Source organism: Culex pipiens, chromosome 2, assembly GCF_016801865.2.
Source record: "Culex pipiens pallens isolate TS chromosome 2, TS_CPP_V2, whole genome shotgun sequence".
Taxonomy (NCBI): Eukaryota; Metazoa; Arthropoda; class Insecta; order Diptera; family Culicidae; genus Culex; species Culex pipiens.
The window spans coordinates 142,363,260-142,385,189 of NC_068938.1; the positions used below are offsets into that span (position 1 = coordinate 142,363,260).

Sequence of the window (21,930 nt, forward strand, 5' to 3'; positions counted from 1 at the left end):
GCAGTTCTGACGACGCGATTTATTCAATATTCATAAACCATTGAGAAATCATGCACCACGTTTATGCATAAATAAAAAGGGCTCAACCATTCCAATAGGACCATACTGGCTGTCATTTATTTGTTATGAGCTTTGAAACATATTTCCTCTCGTTTTGCAGTTTGGGGCTTGAACCTGGCGCGTGCAGCACCAACAAATGTGTAATAAAATTTTCGGAGTTGTGTCCGTGAACTTCCACCCCATCCCCACTTTATAAAATCAATGTTTTGGGCCACCTCTCGCATCAATTTCATCAAATTCTGTGGCTACAAAAACTGACAAAGTCAAAGTCAATGCACCCCAGCGAGCCCAGCGTCAAAACATTCGAACCGTCATTCGAATGTAACGCTGGGGTAATTTGTAACTTTAACAGTAAAAAATAAATCCTGGAGTATTATTACAAATTTCATGTAAGTTATAGAATGCTGTTAATAATGTAAAAGTTAATCGCAATTAAGATGAAATTTATTGTTAACTTACTATCTATAAAACTTGACTGTTAATCTACAGTGTTTTGAGTTTATTTAATCAGAAAATGCCGCGGTTTTATATTATTTCTGTACATCAAAAGTCTCATTTAAAATAACGTATTTTAGGAATGCTCACTGATCTGTCAACACTGTCTAACGTAACGTCAACGTAAATGAACTTTTCATTTAAATTAAAATTTAAATTTAAATATTGATGAAAATGACTTTAGCATCCACATTGCTTTAAATCGTTGTACGGATGCAAAAATGCCAAACAACTCTACTCTTCGTCAAATTCACTTCAAACTGCCACCAATCCATCAGCCAAGGTATAAAATGAGCTTATTTTTTAACACGACACTCACATCCGAAGCAAAAATCCCAATATCAAATGTGGCGTGGTAGTGGTGCGCCGGTGTCGTTTCTGACGAATCATTCCCGAAAGCTCTCCGTCACTGCCAATATGGGAAATTTTTGTCTCTCTTTTAAAAAGTATTTTTTATTTTCGTTTCCTTTTTTAGTCATTGCATTCTACCCGAAATGCAATTGCCATGCTCCGAATACGCATGTGCATTTCAAATATTTAATATTTACATATAAACTTTAATGACTCCATAACTGCTGCTGGCTGACTGCCGAACAGAAACTGCTCTGCTCGACGACAACCGGTGTGCGATACTGGATCCAGGAAAGAACTGAAATATTTTTTTCCATAAATTCTGGCAGCGTGCATATTTTGATTCATTTTTCATTTGCCACGCACACACACACAAACACTTCAGCGCTTCAAACAAAGGTGCACCTGCACCGGCATCATGTTGGTGAGGGTGGATTCGGGATTTATTTCGGGAAGTGAGGAGCCAATAAATCAGGGGTGACCAAAGTATGGCCCGCGGGCCAAACGTGGCCCACGATGTGATATTTTGTCGCCCGCGAACCTATTTTGAATGATCAAGTAAAATGGCCCGTTGACCATCTGTAAAATAATTTTAAACATTATTTTAAACTTTTAGCACTAAGCTCATGATTAATTTTTTTTATCCTTATTTCAAATATTGTCAAAATATTCATCAAATATTTTTGGAACTGTTAATGAAACGTTCAAATTCGACTTAGGTATAAAACTGGGAGGGCCTCGTGGCGCGGTGGTTAGCGGCTTCGGCTGTCGTTCCCTAAGTTACTATGGGGCGCGGGTTCGATTCCCGCCTTTTCCTTCACACATAACCATTTTGATTGTTTTGCTTTTTTTATAAAGCTGTAATAATAGCAAAAATATAACCATTACATATTAACTAAAAAGTCATTATGACCATTTCAATAAACTTAGCCTCAAACTTACTTTGCACAATTTTACCTCAAATTTCACCTCGGGATTCGAACTCATGACAGTTGGATAACGAAACTGATTGACTACCATCTGATTCAGACAGACCAAAATTTTAAATCGGAGGAATAAGGCGGTTGCAAATATTTTTCAAAGCTTTTGTTATTTAAGTGCAATCAGCTGAAATCCATTTAAAATGCATTCCTCTGCGTTTAGAATCACTTTGGGCATGCTCGGGTTTATTCAAAAATTATTTGAATTTTTGCGCACTTTCGATAAACAACAAAAAGTGTTTTTCGCAAAAATATATTTTTTTTGTCGAATCTTACATATTTTGAAAATTATGATTGCAAATCTAATTGTGTTTTTTTTTCATTGAAATGTTGAATATTCTAGCTAGTATTTCCAATTTTCATATTTCTTTTTTTTTTGCCTCCCCTCGACCATGGCCAGAGTTGAGGGACAAAATCTTTTTTAAATATTTGCATCGGCCTTATTGTTGGAAAAAAAATTGAACCATTTTTCATGAGTGTAACAATTCAAAGATAAAATTATGCCGTAGCATAAATTGATCTGATTTTATGTTTTCATTTTCAAAATATAGACAATACTTAAAATTCAAATGAAAACACAAGTACATTCAATTAATTACCTTTTTTCAAATACCCAAAACAATTATATCAACAAAACTGATGGAATACTGTCATTTTCCGCTTTCTATTATTTTTACATAACGAAAATGTTTAAAAAACAAAAATGTAAAGAAATAATAGATGTAGTTTTTATTCTTTTACGTTTATATAACGTAATTTCATTATATTTAACCAATTTTATACACATGGCCCGCAAGCTTATTTGAGCTTCAAAATTGGCACGGCATCCAAAAACATTGAGCACCCCTGCAATAAATGATGAAAACAAAAAAAACTGTATTGGATAAATATTAAACATTCGTCATCCAATGCCCGGTGAAAGATCGATCTCTTTTCACAACACTAGGTGACAAAGGGTGACACTTTTTTGAAGTAAAAAGGGAAAAAACATGAGATTTTTATCACTTACAAATAACTTGAATTCTTGTTTCAGATTTTGCACAGATTGTTCAGTTTATAAAAAAAAAACACTTAAGAGGCAGTATTTGTAAATTCTGCTCGGTTTGTTCTAGAGGTCGTATCGAGGTGCTCCGATTAGGATGAAACTTTTAGCGTTTGTTTGACTATACATGAGATGAACTCATGCCAAATATGAGCCCTCTACGACAAAGGAAAGTGGGGTAAAACGAGCTTCGAAGTTTGAGATCCAAAAAACCTAAAAAAAATTTAAAATTGCTCGCATTTCCGTAAAACTTCACCAATTCCAACTTTCGTAGATGCATTTAAAAGGTCTTTTGAAGCACTTCAAAATGGGCCATAGAAATCCAGGATCGGTTTGACTTTTTCTCATAGCTTTTGCAAATTACTGTTAAAAATTGATTTTTTTTTAGGTCAAAAGTTAGGGAATTTCATGGACTATAAGCCTACGGTCATAACTTTTTGGCCAATCGCTGTTTTTCTCATAGTTTTTCGATTTTTCTACAACAAACATTTTACAACGTTAGTTTTTGCCCTGTAGGCCTCCATAGCGGCCCTTTTTGGTCTCAATTTTGTCATATTTGGAATCCTTTGAAAATTTCACGTTAGTTAGAAGTATTGGAGTTTTAAATTTGTCATTTAGAATGAATTAAAATAGTTTTTAACAATTTGTTGGATTAGGGGTGAAACAGGTTTTCGCCTACTTGACACAGCATTTGACGTATTGATCGCAGGGTAAATAAAATCAATTATTTTTTTTCAAAAATGTTTTATTTAATTATTTTTTAAATCAAATTTACCACTCCAATACATATAACTAATGTGAAATTTTCCTAGGATTCCATATATGACAAAATTGCGATTGGCCAAAAAGTTAATACCGTAGGCTTATAGTCCATATAATTACCTATCTTTTGACCTACAGGAGTATGGGTGTTGGAGGCTGTTGCAAAAAGATATTGAGGTTTTAAAAAGATCAATTTTTAACAATAATTTGCAAAAGCTATGAGAAAAAGTCAAACCGATCCTGGATGTCTATGGCCCATTTTGAAGTGTTTCGAAAGACCTTTCAAATGCATCTACGAGAGTTGGAATTGATAAAGTTTTACGGAAATGCGAGCTGTTTTAAGATTTGTTAGGGTTTTTGGACCTCAAACTTCGATGCCCGTTTTACTCCACTTCCCTTTGTCGTAGAGGGCTCATATTTGGCATGAGTTCATTTCATGTATGACGAACAAACGCTGAAAGTTTCATCCAAATCGGAGCACCTCGATACGACCTGTTACACATTGGTGAAAAACTCGCTGTTGTTAATTGGTTACAATTTTTAGGTTGCACATGCAATTATTTTCAAAAAGCTGTTATTCAAAATCCTGTTTTAGAAATGGTGGAAAAATAATTATTCTTACACAGAAAAAAAAAAGTTGAATTTTGGAATGTTGAAAATTTGATGGGTTGAATATTACCTCTTTTCTGAGTAAAATTACATAAAAAATGTTTAAAAATGTAAACCTGATGAATATTCATCAAAAATTGATAAAAAATCGTAATTTTCTGGGGTAAAATTAATCATTTTTTTAAACAAAATCTGTCACCATTTCCTGATGAATAATACCATCATTTTTTTTTCTGTGTAGAGAAAAGTGATTTTTATATGTGTGCCTTATGTTTCGCATTCTTGAGTCGATTGCAGGCAGCGGGACCACGCCTTTGCTTGGCAGGATCGATTATGCTTTTGGCGTTCATTTTTTGAGTGATTAACGAGAATTATGTCTTTTCTTCGGTCGATTGTAAGCAGCGAAGCCACGCGGTTTGTTTGTAAAATTCATCGTGTTTTTATGTCATTTTGTCAAGTGATTAGAGTCGATCTCGAGCAGCGTTACTACGCGGGTTTTGCTTTTTTATGTGTATAGTTTTTGATAGAAATATAAGTCGAATTTTATTGCGACAAGCAAGTCGTATTGCTTGGTTGTCTTCCCTACATCATCGTTGATTGGAAGGCACGCCGACGAATATATGTTTATGATATTGCACACATAGTTTTGCCTTCCTCACTGAGGTAAGGCTATAATCCTGCTCTAAAAATGAACTTTTTATTAAAAGCTCGAAGACCCACCTTCATATATACATATCGACTCAGAATCGAAAACTGAACAAATGTCTGTGTGTGTGTATGTGTGTGTGTGTGTGTATGTGTGTGTGTGTATGTATGTATGTGTTCAAAAATCTTGCCAAGTTTTCTCAGCACTGGCTGAACCGATTTTGATCGAACCAGTTGCATTCGACTTGGTTTAGGGTCCCATACATCGCTATTGAATTGTTTGAAGTTTCGATAAGTAGTTCAAAAGTTATGTATAAAAATGTGTTTTCACATAAAACCGGATCTCACTTAAATGCATGTAAACGATGTCCGGATCCATCATCCGACCCATCGTTGGTTAGGTAATCGAGAGACCTTTCCAACGAGTCCACAACACTTAAGATCTGGCAACCCTGTCTCGAGATATGACCACTTAAGTGATATTTATGTACTTTTTTGAAGCCGGATCTCACTTAAATGTATGTAAACGATGTCCGGATCCATCATCCGACCCATCATTGGTTAGATAATCAAGAGACCTTTCCAACGAGTCCACAACATCGAAGATCTGGCAACCCTGTCTCGAGTTATGACCACTTAAGTGATATTTATGTACTTTTTTGAAGCCGGATCTCACTTAAATGCATGTAAACGATGTCCGGATCCATCATCCGACCCATCATTGGTTAGGTAATCAAGAGACCTTTCCAACGAGTCCACAACATCGAAGATCTGGCAACCCTGTCTCGAGTTATGACCACTTAAGTGATATTTATGTACTTTTTTGAAGCCGGATCTCACTTAAATGTATGTAAACGATGTCCGGATCCATCATCCGACCCATCATTGGTTAGATAATCAAGAGACCTTTCCAACGAGTCCACAACATTTAAGATCTGGCAACCCTGTCTCGAGATATGACCACTTAAGTGATATTTATGTACTTTTTTGAAGCCGGATCTCACTTAAATGTATGTAAACGATGTCCGGATCCATCATCCGACCCATCATTGGTTAGATAATCAAGAGACCTTTCCAACGAGTCCACAACATCGAAGATCTGGCAACCCTGTCTCGAGTTATGACCACTTAAGTGATATTTATGTACTTTTTTGAAGCCGGGTCTCACTTAAATGCATGTAAACGATGTCCGGATCCATCATCCGACCCATCGTTGATTAGATAATCAAGAGACCTTTCCAACGAGTCCACAACATTGAAGATCTGGCAACCCTGTCTCGAGTTATGACCACTTAAGTGATATTTATGTACTTTTTTGAAGCCGGGTCTCACTTAAATGCATGTAAACGATGTCCGGATCCATCATCCGACCCATTGTTGATTAGATAATCAAGAGACCTTTCCAACGATTCCACAACATTGAAGATCTGACAACCCTGTCTCGAGTTATGACCACTTAAGTGATATTTATGTACTTTTTTGAAGCCGGATCTCACTTAAATGTATGTAAACGATGTACAGATCCATCATCTGACCCATCGTTGGTTAAGTTATCAAGAGACCTTTCCAACGAGTCCTTAACATTGAAGATCTGGCAACCCTGTCTCGAGTTATGACCACTTAAGCGATATTTGTGTACTTTTTTGAAGCCGGATCTCACTTAAATGCATGTAAACGATGTCCGGATCCATCATCCAACCCATCATTGGTTAGATAATCAAGAGACCTTTCCAACGAATCCAAAACATTGAAGATCTGGCAACCCTGTCTCGAGTTATGACCACTTTAGTGATATTCATGTACTTTTTTGAAGCCAGATCTCACTTAAATGCATGTAAACGATGTCCGGATCCATCATCCGACCCATCATTGGTTAGATAATCAAGAGACCTTTCCAACGAGTCCACAACATTGAAGATCTGGCAACCCTGTCTCGAGTTATGACCACTTTAGTGATATTTATGCACTTTTTTGAAGCCGGATCTCACTTAAATGCATGTAAACGATGTCCGGATCCATCATCCGACCCATCATTGGTTAGGTAATCGAGAGATCTTTCCAACGAGTCCACAACATCGAAGATCTGGCAACCCTGTCTCGAGTTATGACCACTTTAGTGATATTTATGTACTTTTTTGAAGCCGGATCTCACTTAAATGCATGTAAACGATGTCCGGATCCATCATCCGACCCATCATTGGTTAGGTAATCAAGAGACCTTTCCAACGAGTCCACAACATTGAAGATCTGGCAACCCTGTCTCGAGTTATGACCACTTTAGTGATATTTATGCACTTTTTTGAAGCCGGATCTCACTTAAATGCATGTAAACGATGTCCGGAACCATCATCCGACCCATCGTTGGTTAGGTTATCAAGAGACCTTTCCAACGAGTCCACATAATAGAAAATCTGGCAACCCTGTCTCGAGTTATGACAACTTAAGTTATATCTGTGTACTTATTTTTCTGGACCTAAAAAAATAGCTGAAATATGTGTCCAAACCACTCATATTACCCATTGTTGGTAAAAAGTGAGGAAGGCATCAACCACACAGGTGGATTAAGTTAGTTTTTTTTTATTTTGAAATGAAGAATAAAATTTCAAAAGAGCCAAACATTCATTTGAAATGTTAGTCTTGATTAAAAATATTTTTTTCGTAAAAAAAATCAGATCATTAGTTGTGTAACCGATGGCAGTTCCTGACCCAATCGTCACTGTGGCTCTGTTTGTTTCGCGTTAAATATATGTGCTTAAATGCAGGAAAATGCTTAAGTTATTGGGCGGAGCTTCACTACTCCCACTGGCTAGGGCAAACAAAAGCCAAGAGACCCTAGCAGTACGCAGCCAGTTCCATACCCCCACGATTGCTACCCCACTAGAACGAGACTACAGGCGTTGGTAGCAGATTGGTAGCAGCGGATGACAGGTGCCTGGTAGGCGGCAATACCGGAGATGACTTGCAAAGGCAAGAACCGGGATTCGGTCTATTTGCCCGGAAGACCCGTAACCGAACAGACTGACAGTGCCTGAGTCAGTCGGAGAGCAGGACCCCTCAACCTTTGTTTAAGGGTCATCCCGGATGCCCCGGAGATGACCAGTGGAACCCCAACAACCCCCTGGAATGTCCGACGTCCTGGCGCTCAACTACGGGCAATGTTCCGGCCAATCGCCAACACCGGCCGAAGTCCCGATCCGTCAACACATCGGGAAGAGCCCAGGATAACCGGATGGGTCCACGCAGCGCGCGACGAGAACCGCTACCAAGCACCAGGATGCGAGACCGCGGCCGGAGCCGACGGTCGAACCCAGATCGCTGGTGGATGGAGCAGAGGTGACGACGCCGAGCTGGTGCGGCCCCAAGAAGCAGAAGAAAAGGTCAGATAGAATAAGAAAGTGGGACAGTTTGAGGTTAGGAGAAGGAGGAAAGTTAGTAGGAGAAAAGTGGGAGAATAAAGTGTGCACAAACCGTGAATAAAAGTGGTGTTTCGTTTAGTAACTTGTAGTGTTTTCCTGTATCCGTCAAAGTTAGTGTGGATAAGCGTGCCGACCTTGAGGTGTTTTTGTAGAGTCCCTGCATCGAGAAAGGTCTCGACTAACCACTAGTTACACTTTGGCGCCCAACATAAACTAGTCTTACCAGCTAGCTTTGAGGGTACAGTTCGGGATCACTTGAGTACACTAAACACCCACGGAGGTCTCTGGGAAAACTGCCCGGATTCCTTAAAATAATGATTAGCAGTGAGTGATTGAAGCTACTCTAATCTACAATGCACACGAAATTTTCATTTATGTTAGAGGGGTTACTGTTGTCCAAAAGTTAAATGTGAAAAGCATGAAAAAACGATCGTTTACAAAGTGAGTTGCAAATCTAGTCAAATTTTAAATTGTTTCTGTGTTTGTGTTATTGGTCGGAGGGAATGAAAAGACAGCAAAAACCATAGTGATTTATTTTTCAAAAACTTAAACTGTGATATACAATCCAAAAAGCTCATTTAGATATCGAGCGTGAACAAATTTTAGGTTATAAAATTATTTTTCAACGTGCAAAATCGTGTCACTAGGTAGTTCTTTTCAAATTTTATCAAAATTCTTCACGTTGGCCATCCCAACGCAGTTTCTATGATGAATCAGTTGGTTGATGAGTGAATGCAGCAGCAATTATTTGATTGATGGCAGTCCGAGCGGATTTTGGTACCGTTTCGTTGATTTAGCCAAAAGTATTGTGATGAAAAACAGCATGCAAATCTGGAAATATAGAAAAATAATGTTAGCAAAAATATATCAAATTTTGTGAAGTTTTACGAATTTTAAATTGTATGTTGTGAGTGATTGAATGAATGAATATGAGTAATTGAATGATGAATGAATGATGTACTGGAATGGTGAAATATTTCACCGATTTTCCCACCCAATTACCCCCCTGAGAGAAAATGCAAGAGAGCGTGAAAGAAAAACATTGAAATGAGAGAGAATTGAACATCAGTAGTGGAGAAACATGAACAATTTTGAGAGCTTTCAGGAGAAGAGAGCGTTTAGTGAGAGAAGTTATGTTGTAGTGAGAGTCGCTACGAGTATGAGAGAGTTAGTAGTAGGTTTCTGCATAACAAATGTGAGTTTGTTGTGTATGAGACAAGTTTTTAACCCAAGAACAAAATTTTAGAAAATCTGTTCTCTTTTTATTAAGATTCCTAGACTTTTCTGTACCTTGTTCAAATTTGGAGTTAATGTGAAGTAGGAGGTTGAAGTTTTGTTGTGGTCGAGATGACCAAATGTGTTCTCTTTTGGAGAAGAATGTTGATGCTCGGAGAGGCAGAGTGTCGCAGTACTAGGTTACCTAATTCAGACCTCAAACAAGTTGATTAGATCATTTTGGGTCTCTTGTGTGTGTGGTCAACTACACTGAGAATCGATGAAGTTAATATTTCGTCTTTCGTCGAACTTTCAGTAGTAGTGGACAAACCAACACAGAGATGCCATGGATCGTTATGTGGTACTAGTCTAGGAAGGACGATGAAGATCGTTTGTGTTTGTGTGTGAAGTTGTTTTTGTAGGTGTTTGTCTTACCTGTGTGTAAGATGTTATGGGACGAAGGTCCACAAATAGGGTGGTACGCGCTGACGGCCAAATATACCCTAAAAGTAGAGAAGGAATTAGTTGAATTACCTTACGTTGGTAAGAGCAGTACAGTTTGGCAAATAGTCACCTTCTGTTAATATTTCTTCTAGAAGTACTATTCTGTCCATCCACGTACGTCAATGCTCAGCACTGACTAAGGTAGTTGCAGCTAAGTTCCGGATCTAAAGCTGCCGAGAGTAGCAAAAATAAACCTGCAGGAGAAAAAGTAAAGTTATTGTCGTAGGACATTTAAACAGCTGATATGCTGAAAGTTGGATCCAGAGAAAAAGTTTTAGAGCCTGTTCACAAAAACATCTGACGAGATGGTGAGACAGAGTTCGACAATGTTACGGTAGATGCAACTGCGTGCTTGATCGTTAATAAGTGTTTGATCTTGCATTGCGTTATAGTTGATCTAACCTGTAAATTTGTGTTTGTAGTTGTGCCTCGAGTTAGGGCAACTTTTAGAGCAGTTTGGCTCAAAGAAATTTGGTGGATTTTGGTTCTAGGGAGTCATGTCTGTTAATACCTCTTCTAGATTGACTCGCCTTGTTCCAATTATCGCTAATGCCAAAAGTTTCGCACCTGAAAGGCAGGTAAAATGTTACTCCAAAACTCATCCGGAAGAGTGGAGTTTGTAAAAATGTTGTAAATATTGAATTGAATGTTAATTTATTGAAATTTTAGTTTGTTGCATGTTAATTTATTAAATTATGTACTGTTTTGTACGAGGTATTGCTCTGGATAGATAATTGCATGAAAGTATAGAAACATAATGGGAAATCATAGAACACACACAATTTGCCATAAACATAAATTCTTGGAACAAGTAGAACAAAACAAGAATCAGGTGTCTCGGGAAAATACGAAGAAATAATAATCAGATCAAATCGCAACATAATTAAATCAGACATAATTATCCAATCATTTTCCATTGAAACAAAACTTGAGGTTATGAACCTGTTTTCGTTTTCACTTGATGAGTTACGTGATAAAAACTTTGGAGTTTATTTCTCAAGCGAGCACTTGACCAGCATGTTGGTATCTCATGATTTGGAGAGTGTTTACTTGTAAATGACTCATGTTTTTATCAAATATTTCATCGATACTTACATCAGAATAATTTTCATGCCATGCATCATCACATTTCATTTCATTTCATAACAAATCTGTTTGACAGTGACAGATAGTTTGACAGATCTAAGTTTCCCGAACATCAATAACACACACAATGAAGCAGTTGATAAGATTACCTTGAAAAAATGAAGTACTAGAACGAAGTTTGATAAGGACTTGTGTGCGATATTGCATGAGAGTACACGGAAAGTCCAACTTTTGTAAATTTTTGTACAGTTTTGTAAATATTATTTTAATTTATTCCTTATTTATTATTTTAATGTGTAATTTGTTAAATTTTGTTGTAAATAGTAACGAAACTTTTCACGATCGCTTTGACTGAGATTAAAACTCAAACATCGTATCGCTGGAGGCCGGAGTTGAACAAACGTTGATGGCCAGTACACAGGTACAACCTGCTAAACTGCGCGGAGATGGAGGAGGTGACTCTTTTATCGTTGAAGCCTTATGACCCCGATACCGATTGTAGTACTAGTCTCGCATTAAGTGTTTTTCACAAATTTTCTTATGGATGATACGATCTAGTACAGCATGAGTGAAACATTTCGCGAGCAACCGTCGGTTAGTGTGAATTCGTCCGTGCGTTTGTTATTTTACGATGTCAAGGTTCAGAGGTACGTGTGTTTAGAGTTGTGATCTTGTGAGTTAAAAAAATATTTACTTTGTAAACATTTTTTTTCCCGAACTGGGGGAGAGTGTAACCGATGGCAGTTCCTGACCCAATCGTTACTGTGGCTCTGTTTGTTTCGCGTTAAATATATGTGCTAAAATGCAGGAAAATGCTTAAGTTATTGGGCGGAGCTTCACTACTCCCACTGGCTAGGGCAAACAAAAGCCAAGACACCCTAGCAGTACGCAGCCAGTTCCATACCCCCACGATTGCTACCCCACTAGAACGAGACTACAGGCGTTGGTAGCCGATTGGTAGCAGCGGATGACAGGTGCCTGGTAGGCGGCAATACCGGAGATGACTTGCAAAGGCAAGAACCGGGATTCGGTCTATTTGCCCGGAAGACCCGTAACCGAACAGACTGACAGTGCCTGAGTCAGTCGGAGAGCAGGACCCCTCAACCTTTGTTTAAGGTTCATCCCGGATGCCCCGGAGATGACCAGTGGAACCCCAACAACCCCCTGGAATGTCCGACGTCCTGGCGCTCAACTACGGGCAATGTTCCGGCCAATCGCCAACACCGGCCGAAGTCCCGATCCGTCAACACATCGGGAAGAGCCCAGGATAACCGGATGGGTCCACGCAGCGCGCGACGAGAACCGCTACCAAGCACCAGGATGCGAGACCGCGGCCGAAGCCGACGGTCGAACCCAGATCGCTGGTGGATGGAGCAGAGGTGACGACGCCGAGCTGGTGGGGCCCCAAGAAGCAGAAGAAAAGGTCAGATAGAATAAGAAAGTGGGACAGTTTGAGGTTAGGAGAAGGAGGAAAGTTAGTAGGAGAAAAGTGGGAGAATAAAGTGTGCACAAACCGTGAATAAAAGTGGTGTTTCGTTTAGTAACTTGTAGTGTTTTCCTGTATCCGTCAAAGTTAGTGTGGATAAGCGTGCCGACCTTGAGGTATTTTTGTAGAGTCCCTGCATCGAGAAAGGTCTCGGCGAACCACTAGTTACAGTTGCTGAGGCATCGGCATTAGAAAATGAAGGTTTTTTGGGTGAGACTTTTCTTTATCTTCAAGCCGCTGTATCTCAGCTACCAGCTACCTTCAATGTTTCTTAGACAATTTGATAGATTTTTTTCTGAACCTTAAATTTTTTTTATAAGATACTTATGGTCACTATTTTTAAAATCGAAAAACTGCAAATATTTCCCTGCAATCAAATTTTCGGTGACTTTATCTTGAAAACTAGGCACTATGTCAAAAAATCTGTAAAGTAAGTTTTGATTGCAAGGCCCTCTAAAAGTTTGAGCCAAATAAAAAAATACAAGTAAAATTAATTTCCAGAATTGTTCATATACTTTTTGGGTACCAAATGTTGAATCTTTCAATTACCAAAAAAATGGTTTATGAAAATTTCCCTGAACATGGTTAAGGTTAAGCTGTTGGTAATTTTTGAAGAAAATTAATCATCACTCTAAAATGCTCTGTATTTAAATCAATGTAACGAATTTATGCACCAAAATTAATTAGCATGTGCAGGTTGTTGCCTTCTTGAAGCCACCTTCACAAGGAATAGGATAATCGTTACCAAAAAGTATTAGCTTGTGTAGGGCACTATTCTAGACAATTTGTAGAAGGAATTTTGTCCAAATATTGAAAGCGACGCAAAATTTATATCTTTGAACTAAAAATCATGAAAATTTTGGAAGTCTCCACGTTAAGTGTTAACAATTTTTCGTTTGCGTACGTGATTATTTTGAAAAATATGATTTCGAAACACTGTCAGTAAAAATGAACTGATGTTATTCTGTGAAAACATGGTTGGCAAATGCTTTTTACACAATTATAATTGTTTGGCATCCAACATAAAAAGCTTTCGACGAAAGAATAATTCCTAACAATGCAGGAAATGTATTATAAATTCTGTCAACTGAACCAATTTCTTTTTCATTGATTTTTTTTGTGTTTTAAAATGTATAGAATCATGTTTTATTAAGATCAATTTGATAACGCAAATAAAACCTCCAACTTATCTGATCTTTGGAAACACCAAACCAACTGTATCCTTCCCCTTCAGATGCCCAAAACTTTACCACCATCACCAAACCGCACACATACACAACGCTCGCGACTCCACACGACGCTTTGCGATGCTGTTGACAAGCAAAGTTGCACATCGTCGGCGGGGGAATCATTAAAAATTATGATGTATGCAACGGCGATAACGCGAGGATACCTGGCGGTGGCGCACGGGCCTGAAATAATATTGAACGAAAACAAAAAAAAAACTTTTTGTTCATGTCCCACTTGGGGGGAGGAGGGGAGTTGGGCTGGGAGACACTTTCCGCTCGACACGTGTGGGCTCCGGATGTTTTTTCAGGTACCAAATTCCCTCACAATAAAAGGACTTGGTGGTCTCTGGGAAGCTCGTTATTTTAAATTTTTCAGTTTCTTATTATTAGTATTATTTATTTAAAAGTTCATTTTAAAATGAAAAGTAGTTTTTTGTTTACAAAAAAATCCAATATATTAAGATTGAAAGGATGGGCGACAACTACTTTTCGAATGCAATTTTCTAGTGCTCCTCATAGCATCGCTGCTCGGGAGGCATCAGAAACAACCGGACCCTAAGATGACAGTTTTCGTGAGTTGCGCGTATTCACCGACAGATGGCAAGTGGGCCTCGTCGGAGTCCGCCCATCAAATACGCAACTCAAAATTTGCATAGGAAACTTTTTTTCGTGACGGCTTTCGCGGCACGCTCACTTCAACTGTTCTAGACTAATATTTGAACGTGGCGTATCTCTAAACAAGTTTTTAAAGAAAATGATTCCAGAATGCTTATTTTGTCGTTTTATACCAAAACAAGGCAAAAACTATATTTATTTTAACTTTTTCAAAAGTTTGGCTAGATAATATCGAAGGCCGCCATCTTAGGCCCACTGGGCCCCGAAACGGGGTACGCTCAAATTGTATGGGAGCTGTCAACATGTTCCCGGGCTGATCAGAAATCCTAAATAATTTTAAATTATTTGCTAGCGATGGATCTGAACTGATCTCTTGAAAAAGTCAATAAATCAGTCTCATAAATTGAATTACCTAAAAATAATGACACCAAAATCCCAAAGAATCCAGCGGTAGATAGCGCATATTTGAACAGGAGCATCATTCCGAGCCGTTGAGTGTTCGAATTGATAACAGAGGGGACATGCGGCACAGAGAAGGACATGTATTGATCCAATATGAGTGATGTAAAACACGCCAAATATGGGCGGGAATACATCCATTGAAATTTGGGGCCGCTATCATTGTTTGACGCTTGCAATAGCAGACCTGGGCTGTTTCCGGAATGTTGAATTGCACATTTTTGCACTGATACTGATGGCGCTTTGTTTGTTTTCTGTCCATTCTTTTTTGCAGACTTGATGAAACCAACCGTCGTCGCAGCTTTGTCGAAAATGAACCCTCACTAAATCGACTCGACTGGTGGCTCGTAGCTTGCTTCCCCCGGCCGGTGTTCAGGACTCACTTCAGAATCTCGCCCTCCCGGCCATGAGATCGTTCTAATAGCATTTTCAAACTAGATCTCGTTACACTCTGCAAAATGGCCATCAATTTCTCCGCCTCGTTCGCGGCCTGTCTGGCGGCCGGCCTCAAGGTGCCCCGACAGATCATGTACTGCATCTCGCAGGACACTCCGTACGTGCTGTACAAAGACTCCCAGGAAGCTGCCGAGCGAATGGCCGGAGGGCAGTGGGGAGGTGGCGGCGGAGAAGTATATCCGGCGTTGCAGCAGCAGCAAAATGCTCACATCCCGAACCATAACGGAGCTCATCAGCAACAGCAGCAACTAGCCCAGCAGCAGCAACAGCAACAAGCTCCGCAACCTCAGCAACAAACTCCCAACAGTCCTCCGAACCAGGAGAGTAGACCCGGACAGCAACCGGGCGAACAAGCCAACGGCCAACTGCACAGTCCTGCCACAAGTCCATACCCAAGGAACAACAGCAATAACAACAACAACAACAATCCTTCTACGACGGAAATGGAGGAGGGTATCATCAAGGTAACTTCCTTCTCAAGATACATTTTTTTATAATATTTTTATACATTATCATTTTGATTGAATTATTAAAAATTGCTTCAGGCTCAAACCATGCAACAGCAAAACGTCCACCAGCAACAAAACGGACCACAACAAATGCAAACAAATGGTTCTCCACCGCAAAGCAATGACCACCCGCACCAGCAACAGCAACAACAACAATCCAACCAATCTGCTCAACAAAACCAACCCGCTCAAGGAGGTCCCCCTCAACCCGCTGGCCAACAACAACAGCAGCAGCAACAGTGCTTCCCAGAACCACCCCAACCCGAACTGAGTTACTACGCCCAGCGCCACCACGGTCCGCAAGGCGCAATGTTACCCCCGCCCGGATTCACCCCGCTGCACCACTATCTGAACAAGTCCGGCGTGCTGTCGGGAATGCCCGCCGGCATGGAGCAAGGTAACCCGCTGGAACAGTACGCCACCATGCCGGACTTACTTCACGGGAACCAGGTCCACCACGGGAGTTCCGCCGGACCGAACGGACCGCACCACAAAAGCTCCAAGGGCTCGGACCTGCGACTGTTCAAGTGTCTGACCTGCGGGAAGGACTTCAAGCAGAAGAGCACCCTGCTGCAGCACGAACGCATTCACACCGACTCGCGGCCGTACGGTTGTCCCGCCGTCGAGTGCGGCAAACGGTTCCGCCAGCAGTCCCACCTGACGCAACACTTGCGCATCCACGCGAACGAAAAACCCTTCGTGTGTCCGTTCTGCCAGCGGGCCTTCCGGCAGCGGGCCATCCTTAACCAGCACATCCGAATTCACTCAGGTGATAAACCGTTCGGCTGTCCGTATCCGGAATGTGGCAAAAAATTCCGTCAAAAGGCCATTTTGAATCAGCACGTGCGCACCCACCAAGGCGAGCGATCGAATAATTATTGATTATTGCTAACTCCTCTTTCTTTCCTCCTTCTATCTACTTCTATTTTCTATTTTCTTTTTATGTTTCCTATTTTCTAACCAAACTACTTTGCTGGAAAAGCTAACGAAATCGGTTGAAATTCTTTTTCTTTTTTGGGTCATCCATATGGGTTCTCACATAAGTCGTTACATCACATTGTACTTTTAGTACGGGTATTTTTTATCATTTTTGTTATTCGATCAAATTTTAATTCTTATTTTTATTCCAAATAAGTTTTTATTTTGAATAAAAAAAAATGCATCATTTCGACATGTGTTACGAAAATATTAAATGTCATGCTGTTCTGCATGCATTTCATGCAATTTTACTGTAGGATACGTTGCTGAAAGAAAGCACAAGATCCGAAAAAACGCAAGCACATCACCTCTATAAGAAAAGTCATTTGATATCAGCAGAGAAAAATAGGGAACACATAACCCTTAGACAGCTGTAAAAAGTAGTAATCCAACTGCGTGTAAACCGCCTGGATTTAAAATAAATTTGATTTTTTTTTACATTTCATGTAAAATTACATGCAAATAAATTTCACCAATTATTATGGGATATCACCAGATAAATTTTTTTTGTTACGTTTTTGCTTCCTCACCTCAATGAGGAAAGGCTATAAAATCACTCGAAAAATGAACTTCTTTATTTGACCTCGTAGACCAACCTTCACGTATATCTATCCACTCAAAATCAAATTCTGAACAAATGTCTGTGCGTGTGTATGCCTGTAAGTCCGTGCACCGAAAAATATGCACACGATTATCTCCGTACTGTCTGAACCGATTTGGACCGATTTGGTCTCATTTGATCCGTCTTGGGGTCCCACAAGACCCTAGTTAATATTATGAAGTTTAGAAAAGTACTTCAAAAGTTATGCTAAAAAACGATTTGGCCGTAGTTTGGAATATTGTATAAAAGGGTGGTTTTTGTAAGAAAACCCGTCATGCTATATATTGTTAGAAAGGTATTTGAAAGACCTTTCCAACGCGTTCAAAAGATCTGACAACCCCATCAAAAGTTGTGAGCACTTAAGTGTGATTTATACACTTTTTTGAGGCCGGATCTCAAATATTTTCTAATCTAATCTAATCTAATCTAATCTAACCCTAGCGCAGCCAGTCTTTCGAGGGCATCCTGGAAAATGCCTTAGGTTGATTAACGCCTAGCATCCTCTTGTCATTATTAACAATTGCAGTGCCCCAATGCAATAAATTGCTTTGAAACATCACAAACGTTAAAGCGGCCAGGCCAACTGCGTAAAGTTCACCGCAAAGATGATTCGTTGAATTGGATTGAGTTTGAACACGAATGTTCAGACAGCAATACAGTTCTGAATCTACAGGGGAGGAAGAAACGTGGGGATCCCCCGCTCACGTTCCTATTTGAAAAAGCAATGAATCGTTGGGAGCACCATGCTAAGAAGTTTTGGTGCTCCGGGACCCTCAGGGATGGGACATTGTATTTCCACAAATGCCCTGGACACTATTTGCCATGGTTATAGCGCCACAACTCGCTCGAGGCCGGATCTCAAATATTTTGATGAAAAAGTTGTCCGGATCTGTCATGCGACCCATCGTTGGATAGGTTAGCAAAACACCTTTCCAACAAGCCCAAAAGATTGAAGCCTATCAATAGCTATAAGTACTATAAGTTTTTTTTAATAAACTTTTCTTGAGGCCGGATCTCAGACATTTCTATAGAAATATGCGAGGAAGGCACCAACCACCTTTAGGTGGATTAAATAACGTTTTTATGAGTACAATTCCTACAGATTTGAAATATTTTTCAAGTTGTTACAGAAAAATTACATATGAAGCATGTTTTTTAGGATGTAACATAAATGACTTTTTGGCGGGCATATAAGGGTTTGTTTCCGTGGGCATACTGAGCCCAAATCCCAAATATGAGCTTGATTGGACGTAGGGTAGGGTAGTCATCAATGAGACACTTTTGGTTTTCAACATTCCTCGATTATTTTTTTCATCAGCATGTTTTAATGAGCTTTTTGTTACATTTTCTTTCTTTTAATGTGTTCTAACAATAGCCAAAATATGAGATCGATCCGACATCTACAGCCAGAGTTATTCAACTGTCTCATTGTAGACGCACTTGGCAGGAACAATGAGACAGCTAGGGAACAATGAGACACTCTATGAAAATCAATATTTTTCTAGTAAAACTTGAAGTTTTTGGATTGTTCCATAGCAGGCGATTAGCCTTGAACATTTTAGAGCAATTTTGCCAACATGAAAGTTTAATTAACAAAAGTTATACTAAAAAGTATTTAAATTTTGTAAAATCCATATATTTAAACCAAACAAGCTAAACCCGACAAACTTCGTTCTGCCTTTTTTCGTTTGTTGACGTTTTTAACTTTTTTGCTTATTCAGCCTCCTGTGATCAAAATTTGATTTTACGTAACTTTTCCTATACAATCAGCAGATTTTCCGGAATCGGTTCCAGAGTGGCCAAAGTTGTAACTTTTTGGCGTAAGAACCTTCCTTGAACTTATACGAACCCAACGCAACAAAAAGCACCTCGTTCCGCCACTCCGTTTTGAACTAATTCGCGTTCGAACAAAACCGTCGAAATTTTTTATATATATATAAGAAGATAAATTTGTATGTTAAATGAGTTTAAAACTCTATAAATATGCCAAAAATTACTTTCAATTCATGTTTTGAAAGATTTCCATAGATTTTGAAAAGTTTAATGAAGAAAAATCGAAGTGTCTCATTGTTACCCATGGGCTGATATGAGTGGGAAACAATGAGACAGCCCTGGATTATGGGTATATTCTAAATTTTGGTCAAACCTAATGAAAGGACATTGTAGCACAACTCAATCCCTATGGAACGTCGAAAGAAATTTAAAGAAATATTAGTTTTGGTGTAAATGGCAGCCAACGAGCGAAAAAGTATTTTTTGTCCATAATTTACTTTTACACCCCAGAATCAAACATTTATGAATAACTTTGCAAGGGAGCTTCCATAACCAAAGCCACTATTATGGCAGACGTGTATCATGTAGACACACCTTTCCCCCAAATATGAGCCTGATTGATTGAAACTACGACTTGTGAGAGCCATTTCTGGAGTTTTTTTTAAAAGGTCCAATGAACCAAATTTTCAGTTTCTGCTTTTTGGGTGTTTTCAAAACCGCCTTGAGTCAGGGATATTAAAAAACACCCAAAAAGCAAAAACTGAAAATTTGGTTTATTGGACCTTTTAAAAAAAACTCCAGCTTTTATCATTGTTCCCCGTGTCTCATTGATGACTACTCCACCCTATCAGGAGCCAGGGCTTTGCATTTAAATTTTAAATGGGATTTAACCTGTAAAAAAAGATTTTTTCAAAAATGACAATTTTTGAGGCATTTTTGCTAATTGGTTTTTCGGACCTTTTCAAAAAAAACTCCAGATTTATACATGAAGGTGGGTCACCGAACTTTTGATAAAATGTTCATTATTAGAGCAGGATTAAAGCCTTACCTCAGTGAGGACGGCAACACTGTTTCTTTTTTTAAATCTTTAAGTTCAAGCAAGGTACGAACCACCAAAAACCTTTTAATTGAAAATCTTAAATATTTATTTTGAATTTTCAAAAAAAAATACTTTTCAAAATGTACGAAGTTTTTTCGGAAAGAACTTGGAAAAACAGTTGCCAAATCATTACTTTTTCAAAAAAAAGGTTTCCGTAAAATTCTGATACATACAAAGTTTCACAAAAATCAGGCATCAGGGTTACTTTTCCTATTTCATGAGAGCTCGCGAAGAATGAATCGTTGTCAAAAACATATCACTATTTTGATTAATATTTTTATTTCAACAACTGTTTGATACGAGGTTTGAAAGCTTTTATTGATCATTTAATACAAAATTATCTTTGGTTTGCTATCACTTCATCGTAATAGATTTAATAAAATTCTTAAATTATCATTAAAACATAAATTCTAAAAAAAAATAATTTCTAGTGGGATAACTTTCTCGGAGTTTGTGAGATTTTACATGGAATGACCCATTAACCAATTTTCCCTCCTTCTTCATTTATTTCGGGTGTCGTTTCTCCACTTTTCGACATTTCATTTTTCAAAATTTAGAAAATCAAACTGCTCTCATATTGGCCACACACGTTTCGGAAAATTTTACTCAAAATTTCTATACAAAATTGAAACAAACCACCCGATCCACCCCAAATCGTCACACAAGTCTTAACGAAATCTATTTCTTCTCCAAAAAAAACAGACGTTTCTCCGCACCTGATCTTTAAAAATGGTCCACACGCCACCCTGTGGCCCCAGGACGTCCCCTACCCACCGGAACAGGAAGGTCAGCCCAAGGACGAGCAAGCGTTCGGCGACGAAGCCACGTCCCAGGGCGGAACGCCCGAATCACGAGCCTGCTTCTCGCCCGAGGGCAGCCTCCAGTACCCGTCGTACTTCAAAGACTCCAAGGGCGGCGGCGTCAACCACTCGATCTTCGGCAACAATCTGCCCTACCTAAACAACAAGCCATCGGCCAACGGCAAGACCATGCTACCGGACGTGATCCAGCACGGTCGGTCCGCCGGCATGCCGCTGTACGTGCGCTGTCCGATCTGCCAGAAAGAGTTCAAGCAGAAGAGCACCCTGCTCCAGCACGGTTGCATCCACATCGAGTCGCGGCCCTACCCGTGTCCGGAGTGCGGCAAGCGGTTCCGCCAGCAGTCCCACCTGACCCAGCACCTGCGCATCCACACCAACGAGAAGCCGTTCGGGTGTCCGTACTGTCCGCGGTTCTTCCGGCAGCGGACGATACTGAACCAGGTTGGGATTTGGAGAGGCTTTGAATTTGAAATTTAACATTTTAAAATTGCTTGTGGTTTTTTTTTTCAGCACATTCGCATCCATACCGGCGAGAAGCCGTACAAATGTGGCCAGTGTGGCAAGGACTTCCGGCAGAAGGCCATCCTGGATCAGCACACGCGGACGCACCAGGTAGTTGTACAATTGTTACTCCTCAGGAAAGGCAAAGATTACTCCACAGTGCAATCTAGAGGAAACACTAGCAGGAACAGGAAAAATTATCCTCTCCCTGCAAAAAATGAATTTCTGTTTTCCGTTC

The 21,930-nt window shown here is 39.5% G+C and overlaps 1 protein-coding gene across 5 annotated transcripts in view; it reads left to right on the forward strand.

Moving 5' to 3' along the window:
- Positions 1–21,930, forward strand: part of LOC120417976 (zinc finger protein 768-like) — a 92,828-nt gene that overhangs the window by 67,516 nt on the left and 3,382 nt on the right. For 2 of the 5 annotated variants that reach the window (XM_052709113.1, XM_039580214.2), the window contains 4 exons: positions 15,229–15,874; positions 15,956–16,778; positions 21,073–21,632; positions 21,702–21,806. In XM_052709113.1, the coding sequence (XP_052565073.1) occupies positions 15,413–15,874; positions 15,956–16,778; positions 21,073–21,632; positions 21,702–21,806 (1,950 nt within the window). In that variant the 5' untranslated portion in view covers positions 15,229–15,412. The remainder of the gene's footprint in view (positions 1–15,228; positions 15,875–15,955; positions 16,779–21,072; positions 21,633–21,701; positions 21,807–21,930) is intronic. The other 3 variants (XM_052709116.1, XM_052709115.1, XM_052709114.1) reach the window with 3 other exon arrangements.